Source organism: Pistacia vera, unplaced genomic scaffold (assembly GCF_008641045.1).
Source record: "Pistacia vera cultivar Batoury unplaced genomic scaffold, PisVer_v2 Contig107, whole genome shotgun sequence".
NCBI classification, from domain to species: Eukaryota; Viridiplantae; Streptophyta; class Magnoliopsida; order Sapindales; family Anacardiaceae; genus Pistacia; species Pistacia vera.
The window spans coordinates 1-10,007 of record NW_022195104.1 but is presented as its reverse complement, the minus strand read 5'-3'; the positions used below and the strand labels follow the sequence as shown (position 1 = coordinate 10,007).

The 10,007-nt window shown below is 34.0% G+C and overlaps 1 protein-coding gene across 1 annotated transcript; it reads left to right on the top strand.

The window, feature by feature from the left end:
• Nucleotides 1-7,589: 7,589 nt before the first annotated feature.
• Nucleotides 7,590-10,003, top strand: LOC116131771 (alpha/beta hydrolase domain-containing protein 17B-like; the record flags this gene model as incomplete). The annotated part of the gene is made up of 5 exons (XM_031417451.1): nt 7,590-8,212; nt 8,400-8,436; nt 8,662-8,898; nt 9,020-9,067; nt 9,554-10,003. Coding segments are annotated over exons 1-5 (1,074 nt in total), but the record flags the coding sequence as incomplete, so codon positions are not given.
• Between the last annotated feature and the right edge of the window lie 4 nt (nt 10,004-10,007).

The following is a 10,007-nucleotide window of genomic DNA, read 5'->3' as shown; positions in this document are numbered from 1 at the left end:
ATATTTTAAAAGTTTGTGGGTGAGAAATGTTATTAAACCATTATTTATGTGAGAAAAAGTTGTTAACTCACGAATTGTACTTCAAAACACTACATTATAGCTGCACTACGAATTTTTTTTTTTTTTTTGCATTTATTTATTTATTTTAAAGATTTTGCACAACTTATGTGCTTGGTGTCTACGATGGAGCTAGGGACGCCTTCATATAAAATTTTCTTTTAACAATAGAAAATAAAGTAAAGAAAAAAAAATAATTTTAGCATCATTTAATATCAATAATAAATGACAAAAAAATCACAATAGTTATGCCTTAAACCTTTTTTATTTTATTTTTTTAACAATTTAGGTTATTTAGGATGTTTGACATGTGTGTGACTAGATAATTTGTGTATTCCTTAAATTTTATGGGTAAATATAATCCCAAATCACAAGAGGGAAATTTGTTAATATCTAATAATAATTAATTAGCTATTAAAAACTAGGGATTAGAATCAACATAAATATCAATATTGTTGAACCAAATTATTTGTTTGTCAGTACTCGACCTCCAGCACCTTGTTTTGATGCTATTTAAACAAGAGTTTGAAGAATCCATAACATATAAACTTGAATCAATCAAAAACCTGTGTATCTGCATTGCATTCTTAATGAAGAGACCCTTCCTCCTTTTTAAATTTGTTCAAAGAAATTCAACAAGGTTTTGCTCCATCTTACAATAAAATATTTAATTTACTAGAAAAAGGACTTACCCAACCCACGTGGGCTTGTGGTAGAACAGTGTCTAAATCCAGTTAAACTCATCTCATCACTTTGAGTTGCAATGACACAAGACTGAAACTTCAACTCAACCTTGTTGATCTTGAAACGACAACTCCTCAAATAAAAAAGATAAAGCCTTCTTCTCTCTGTAATGTATTACGAGCACCAACACCAACAATTTGTTGTTTCTATTAACAATTTGGCAACACGGGCAACACTGACTCCTACTGAATATCCTGTAACCAATATTTCCGGTAAAAATATCAACTTGAAAACGCCTTCACGTGCTGCCCTTATTCATTTTCCATTCCTAGCTACTTCATTCGCTGGCCTTTATTTTGGTAACTGCATTTCAGATTTTTCAATTTACCAAACTCATGTTCTTGTGTATGGGAGACACCAATGACATTTGATTTGACTAAACCATGCCTGCCTTCTCATCACACCCCCACCCATTTAGGTTTCCGTGGAATGCATGCAACTCCTAGCTAGGCTCCCACCGCCATATGCAGCTTAATCTTCATTTTCTCATCAAAACTACATTGAAAACAGTTTTAAACTATACCCGATATTACATTACTTCTCACACAAATGAACTGAAACCTGGGTAATTTACTTCTTTGGTAATTCATTCAAAATTTTCTGATTACAATGCATTGCAGAAAAACAAAAACTGAGCACTACTAATTTGGTAATTAATGATGCAGTGCACAATATATCATAGTTCTTGAGGAAGGAGCAAAGTGCAAACAGAAGGAAACCAGGAGTATTTCAGCCTAAACTTTGAAAGCAGAGAATTAATATTCATAATTCCTTCTTTACATCAGTTGTTCTTAGGTGGGTGGTGCCTGGGTGCACGATAATCAGCATTGAAAGCTACAAATTCTTTCTGATCCGCTTCTTTAGAAAATTGATGACCAACTCCTTGTTTACATGCTACATTAGACATCTTCTTCCTTTGGTCTACAACTCCTCCAGCAGCAAATTGACTTGTTTCTCCAGAAACACCAGACACCTTCACCTTCTTTGCCTTCCTTACTTGAACGACGGAACCCATTCTCCTTCCGCCAGGTCTTTGATCGTTCGCACCAGTTGAAGTGATCTCACCATCGACGACTCCCTGCAGGGAACATATCGTTTTAATAAAAAAAATAATGTGCCCAAAAACAAAAAAATATTACATATCAAAACGTCTTTACCTTTCCCTTTGAAACAGCATCAACTTCAACAGCTGCATCGCCATCTAAAAGGAAATTAATTAAACTTTAGTAATTAGTAATTAACCTGAAACTAAAAGTAGTGGCTTTTGCTGGGTTGAGCTGTGAGCAAGAGAAAGAAAATGGAAATACCGAAGTACTATTACCTTGATGGTGTGCATAAGCGGTAATATTGGAGAAGCTTGAAGTAGTAAAAAGAAGTATAAAAAGGAAACATGTTAACCCCAATGGAGCCATGGATGTGTTTCTTCTTAATTTGGTTGGTAGCTAGGGTATGTTTGTTGTCGAAATCAGGCAGGAGAAGAGAGATATATGAAGGCACAAAGCAGTGTATTTATATAGAGAGTACTTCATCATAACTTGAAATACAAGTCAAATATATACAGTATATAGATTTTAACACCTAGCAGCTAGCTACACAACATACGAGCCCAAGTCAAAGTTAGGAGAGGAACTATGGTTCCAACATCCTCCCTGCCTTCAGTAAAATGGTGGCTATTAATATTATAATTTAATAAACAATCTCGTAATAAATAACGACTGCATCAACTCTCGAGTCAGCCCATGTGTTGATTTGTATTGTATCAATTGAAACGAAAATCTCGAAGCGTTTATAATCACAGGGAAATTCGATGGTCCCAACAGAGAGATTCAATAGTACCAACAAAAGTTGAAAAAATAAAATGAATTAAGTGAGAGGGCCATGAATCAACTTAACATTAACAAGCGGTGGTGTGTTGGTTCATACGATAACGTGAAACGTAAGAAATGTGTGTTTTGCGCCTGTCTACCGCCATGCAATCAACGAGAAGATCTTTGCTTGGTTTGCGAGGAGGGTGGCATTTTGATTTAGTTAATTTAAGGCTAAGTTTTCTATGTTCAATTATTATATATTTGAGAGGTTACTGTTCCCCGTATATTTAAACATGAATATTGAGTATTTCAATGTTCCTTAGTGTAGGTGTAGCTCTATGGCAGCATGGAACCACAAAAACAAATAGTAAATCGTAAAAAGGTGTGAGAGTTTAGCTAGAACATTGGAGTTTGAAGAATTAACAGAGTTTGCTTTCAACAACTTATCATTTTATTGATATTCAGTGGGTGTCCCTTGAGGACTGCGAGACTGGAATTCTCACAAGGTTCTTAAACAGCAGGCTGCAAGTTTCTTCCGTCGTCGGAAATTGCGCAATGTTCCAACCCAAGTGTCACTTGGATTGTAGCTGAAACCATGTTGCTCCACATGAACACCACAATCAACAAAAATAGCACAAGTAATAACATGGTAATTATTCAAAATCGACGAAATTAACTTTATAAAATGGAACAGGCCACAGTAAAGTTGCTAATGCATGTATAAGCAAAGTCAATAAGTAATAACAAAAGTATGATTATTATCAAATGTTTGAAAGTCTTGTCTTAATTTTCTCAGTTACCAAATACCAATACACCCACTATTGATTTCGTCGGGTTCACATGAACAATTTTTTGATCACTTCTAAGACCTCCTTCAACTTCTTGATATCCATTTTCCATGAATTTTTCTTGGCATGCGTAGGAAACAAAAGAGTGATCTCCAAAGTCCTGACCAACCCAGGGGCTGGTCCAAAGTCAAAGGCCTAACTATGGTTTTTCTGTTTTTTGGGCTATTGTCATCGGGTCATCAGGTGAATATGATCAATGACTGGTCAAGTAGTCAAAGAATGAACGCCTAGTTACAAGATTACACATAAATTAAATGAATGGCGACTTAATTCTACCTTAATTTGTAGAGATTTACTGTTATTGTGATGGCTTGAAACGGTGACGTTTTATGATTAAATGAAGCAAGGTCTTTTGAGCGTTGATTAACTGAAGATCCAATGGTTGGAATGAGTCCCTTAGTCAACCATATAAAAGCTTACCAATAGGGTAGATTGAGAGCTAAAGCGTTTTATCTCTCTCTTCTTCATCAGCAAAATTGGGTTTGTTAGGATTTATTAATTAATTTTGTGGATTGAATCTTGTAACTGGTGATTGAGTGGCTGGTTTCAGGTCATTCGAGTGTATTAGTATACATAGATCATTAGGGATTTCAAAGATAGGATCTCTATGGTGAGTTACAGATTTAGATAAGGATTGAGGGGCTTGATATACTGTGTGTAATCTGAACTGAGTTCTTGGTAAATTTTAGTGCAGTGAGCTCGCTTGTTTCCCGAGCTTAACGTGGACGTAACTTACTCGAATTGAGTAAGTGAACCACAGGAAATCTTGGTGTTCTTGTGTGTGTGTGTGATCTGTTTGATTCTTTAATTTACCGTTTGTTTAAGGCGTGAGATATAACATTAACGACTTAGGGCTGACATATTTTCCCAAGGAGATTTGTTTTGGTGATTAGAGATTAATCTTAAGCACACTACAGTTTCACTATATGTTGTCATACATCCTTTAAATCTGAGTACTTGGAGAAAAATAAATGATGAACCATGTTTCTTTCGCATTCAATTAAGCATGTCGATTGTTCTGACAAAGCCCAGAAGGTGTTGATTGAAGGTGATTAATTGCTTGCTCCCTTACAACCGCACGCTTGGGCTCCATTCTACAGTTCCAAACAGTAGCTGCCATTCCCAACCCACCACCACAATTACAATACCAGAAGCTCACAAGAAGCCGAAAATATTAGCCATTCATTCTTCCTTGGCGTTTTCAAAGCCCTGTACAATCATAAATGTGAAGAAATCATCATTTCAACATGGAGAGGGAGTGTTGTGCTTGAGTTATGTTAATTAAGAACAAATTAAGGAGATGATTAGCTTAGCTAGCAGTTGGTTATATAAAATGGGTGGGAGCTTAGCTGTGAGAAATATATCATAACTTGAAAGTCAAAAGTAAAGATGGATTGTAGTTTATACATAATAATGAAGATGTCCCACTTATATATATATATATATGTGTATATATATTTTCTTTGTTTTGTAATTAGGTTATGGTCATTAGTCCCCCACTTATTCATCATTCGTATTTGCTTTTGCTTCCAATATAAAATCTTTTTCCCTTTATTTTTTTTATAATGTTTATGAGAGCAAAAGTCATGAAAGCAACTTTTTGGTTTTGGTATTAATTATAACGACCTCTCCAATTAATTCTAAAGTAGTGACAACTCATCTTTTGTATATATATATTAACTTCACGAACATACATTTAAATTAAGAAAATAGTTATTTATATTATTTATCATAATATCATATTCTAAGACACATAATTCTATAGGAGAATATTGATATACTATTAACGATATTTGTATTAATTTTTATCAACAAGACCTAATATGAACTAAAACGTCAAATAACTAACCCTTACGTGGCCACATGGTCAACTGAGACTTTTGGATATATTACTTAAAACGTCTTGAGTTCGATTTCCTTCTGTTGCTAATAAGAGTGACAATTGGAGGATTACCCGACCCTTAACTTTAAGACCTCAAGGGATTAGTTGAGGTGTATGCGAGATTAGTTGAGATACGTGCAAACTAGCCCGGATATCCTTGATTACCTTGAGATAGTGGCGGATCTAGGATTTTTGTTGAAAGAGGGCCTTCGCGGCTCCGCCATTGTTTGTCAAACAACTAGTGCAAACTTTAAAAAATATCAAACCTTAAGCAAAAATAATAATAATACAATATTAAAAACATAAGAGAAAAGAATATAATAACACACTACTTTCTTGCTTGAATAAATTTATGAGAAGCAAAATTTTGAGTAAATGTGTTGAGTAAACCTTTAGCAAAATTTCTTTTAATATTTTTTTTTTTTTAATTTTTGGCATCCAAAGATTATAATATAAATTTTCATGACTTTGATCAGATCTAACCTAAGCTAAAGTAAACTAAAACTTAAATTAAGTCAACATTGTGTTGACTTTAGATATGAATTAATTTAAAAATGGGGAATTTTCTTGGTATAAACATAGATAGTAACTAAAATTTTTTTTAATAATTTTGAACAGCCGAACGATGACGTTTGAAATGTAGGAAAGTAGTGGGCGAGAGTGAAGAATAATGTCCTTTAAAATATATTTAAGGTTTTAATTTGGGAAAACAGGTTCATTCTTAGACACAAAACACAAAATATACTCACAAAAAAAACAAGCATAACTCAACCTTAAGATAAACTAAATTCAAATAAACAATACACATACCTAAAACTGATAAAATAGAAAACGAAACTAATTGTGACATCTTAAGTAGTGAAAGCTTTAACAATTTCAGTCCTTAAAAGTTTTAAGAGCTAATAACATGAGAAAGAGAATGAGAGAATGAGAGAGTAAAGAATTTAGTGGATAAAATCATAAAAAGCTAACGGAGACAAAGAGTGGAGAAAATTTTAAGTGGGCTTGGAATATATATATTAATAACAAGTTTTTTGTGGACCTAGATATATGTATAATAGTTCTAATTTATTTTTAAATATGAGAGTAAGTTTGAGTATATATATTAATAGCAATTTTTTGTGGATCTATATATTAATAATTTAAAAAAAATAATATGAAGGTAGGTCTAGGCCTACTCTCAAAGGGACTGGATTTACTCCTATCCCGAGGGATCTGAATATCACTAATTACTTCAAGAGATTAGTTAAAATATGTATAAACTGATCCAGATATCCTTAATTACCTATAGAAAACAAAAAAAGACACTAAAACGTCCAATAAAGAAAATAAAATCTACGGATAATAAAAAAGGATTGATGAAATGACATGCAAATATACTAGTAATATTTGGGAATCTGAATATATTTTCCTAATAAGACGGGTGGATGGATGTGACATTTTTTTTGAGTTAATTCAGTTATTTTATACTATATGAAGAGATAATTTCGTAGAAAAGCAATTATAGGAAAAGTCAAGTTTTACCCTTCGAAAACTCGAAATTATAGATTGATTGGTAAAGATATGTCAGTCAAGACCCTATCTTAATGTTACATAAAATGATTAGTCAACTCATTTGATACACTTTATTTGTTTTTTCATTCTATCGTATATAAATTAGAAGTAGAATTTCATATTAAAATCATTTGGGATATCATATGAATATATATATACGTATCTTAAATCCAGGTCAGTCTGGTGATCAAAGAGGTTTACTCATATCTTTGAGTTTCTCGATTCAAACTTTAGGGTTATATATCACAATAACATTATGATTTATCTGATCATTTGAGTTTGTAAGGTGTTCAATGGACTTCGAAGATTAGTTGAGATACACATAAACTGACTCAGACACCTCGATTATAGAAAAAAAAAATTCCATAATGTATTTTGTAGAATGGTAATTGAAGAAAATTCCTATTTATGGAAGAGTATGCTTAGGTAAAAAAAGATATAAACATTAAACATTTATTGCCATGCATTATTTGAACAAGATGGCCAACCCATGATTTCATTTTCCAGACTACTGCCCCCACTAGATATTATATGAATGAATGGCTTATGCCTCTTCTCTAAATTGAATTTCAAAAATTCAACATTGTAATTCCAAAACTTTTACACGTGTATTCATAATATTTTAATTTAATTTATCAGCTTTTATAACTTTTAATTAACGCATTTGGAAGCCGCTAATCACTCTTATAAGGTAAATAACCGACAAAAATTCTTTCTTCTAGCTTACTTTGTCCTTTCCATGTTCTGTCTTTCTCTTCTGCCAAAAATCATAGCGCCTCCATTCATTTTCTCAAGAAACAAACACAAACCACCAAACCCCATATTCTATAAAATTTTAACTCAAACCTTAACCTCTTTGTTTTCTCTTTCTACACGCCAGAGAAACAAAAAAACACTTAATCAAACCCTTAAATTATAGTTTAAAACTTTACTACTTTACCATGCAATTCTTATTATCAACTTTTCACACCTAAAACTGATTCTAATCTTGTGTTTTTAGTGGTTTCGTCAATCCAAATGGGTACTGCAACATCCTCTATGGCGGCGAAGTTCGCCTTCTTCCCGCCAAACCCTCCGTCGTATTCCATAATTGTCGATGAAGCAACTGGGAAACTCAGGATCTCAGATGTCCACCAGAGAGACGACGTGGATGTTTTGAAATTGAACACCAAAAAAGGAAACGAGATTATTGCTTTGTACGTGAAGAACCCATCGGCTTCACTCACTGTGTTGTATTCTCATGGAAATGCTGCTGATCTTGGTCAGATGTTTCACATTTTCAGCGAGCTCAGTGTTCATCTTAACGTTAGCCTCATGGGGTTAGTTTTTGTAAACTTCTTCTTTTTCTTTTTGCTCTCAAAACTTCATCTATTAGAACCATGTTAAACACATGTTAAGGAATACTTTCATGTATTTGATGCAGTTAGGTTTTTATCATTTTTATATTATTATTTATTTGATCAACTATTAATGAGAAGATGGGTGTGATTTTTTGTGCTAATTCAGGTACGATTATTCTGGGTATGGACAGTCTTCTGGAAAGGTATATTCCTGTCTTTTCTGTCTTGGAACTTCTAATGTTTACTGCAACATATGAGGCCAAACACACTTTAGCACGTGTCACTGCCGGAAAAATATGTAAAAGTCAAAGGAGAAAGAAATATAAAACTCTCTCTTTTACATGTAAAATTGTGATGTTTTGGGAAAATAGTACTGTTGATTTGGGTTTTAGCCAAAAAAGAAATGCTGATTTATGTGTGGCAATTAGCCAAGTGAGCAGGATACATATGCAGACATAGAGGCGGCCTATAAAAGTCTTGAGGAGAGTTATGGAGTTAAGGAGGAAGATATAATATTGTATGGACAGTCAGTTGGAAGTGGACCTGCTCTGGAATTGGCTACACATTTGCCTCGACTCAGGGCTGTCATTCTTCATAGTCCAATCTTGTCTGGCCTTCGTGTTATGTATCCTGTGAAGAGAACATTCTGGTTTGACATTTACAAGGTTTAATTATCTTCTGTATTATGCTTTGTTTGGACCATATGTAGCTTAACATTTGATGATTTAAGTTGTGAAATTGTGTTTGTTACTAGTTGATACTTAACCTCGTTGTTTTTAATTTCAGAACATTGATAAAATTCCTCTGGTCGACTGCCCAGTTCTGGTAATTCATGTGAGTTCATTTGTCCTTCAATCCCTTAATTTCATGCCTGAATCGTGCATATTTTACAATGGAGGATAAACTGGCTTGTTAGATGCATCATATATAGCCTGATTAGTGACCAGTTTCCTGGAGCTATACCAAGTTCACTTATGATTAATGAGGCTGAATTAAAAGTGGGGTTGCTTCATTGTTGTGAAGGGGTATAATTTTCCAATGATGTAATCAGATTGAATGTTTGTGGCTTTTATTAGTTAATGCAATAGTTAAAATTTTATCCGGCTTAGATAAAATTATCAGATGGCAGACAGTTCAGTCAAAACAGAGACTTGAGACCTTTAAAATCAGAAAATTACTAGTACTGCAGCCGAAAAATCAAAACGTTTCTGTGTTTATTATGATGTATTTTCCATTCATCAATTTGTATAACATTAATCTGATACCGACTTGAATGCCTTCTGTGAGTGCCCCATTTGACTTTGTTTTTGGTGTCGGCAGGGAACTGAGGATGAAGTTGTGGACTTTTCCCATGGTAAGCAGCTATGGGAGCTGTGTAAAGAGAAATATGAACCATTGTGGCTCAAGGGAGGAAACCACTGCAATTTGGAGCTCTTCCCTGAGTATTTAAGACATCTCAGGAACTTTATATCAGCTATTGAGAAATTACCCCGCCTTCGAAATGTATCTGAAAAGACAGAAGATCAACCAGATCAGCCACAGAACTCTACAGACCAGAAAACGGAGAAGTCAAGGCCGAGCACAGACCATAGAGAAAAGGGTAGGCCTAGCACTGGACAGAGAGAAAAATCTCGGCTAAGCACTGACAGTAAAGAGAAATCAAGAGCTAGTACTGACAAGAAAGAAAAGTTGTCAAGAAGAAGCGTGGATCGTTCAGGAAAGGCAAGGAACAGCTTAGACCACCCAGAAAGAGCTAGAAATAGCTTTGACCGGT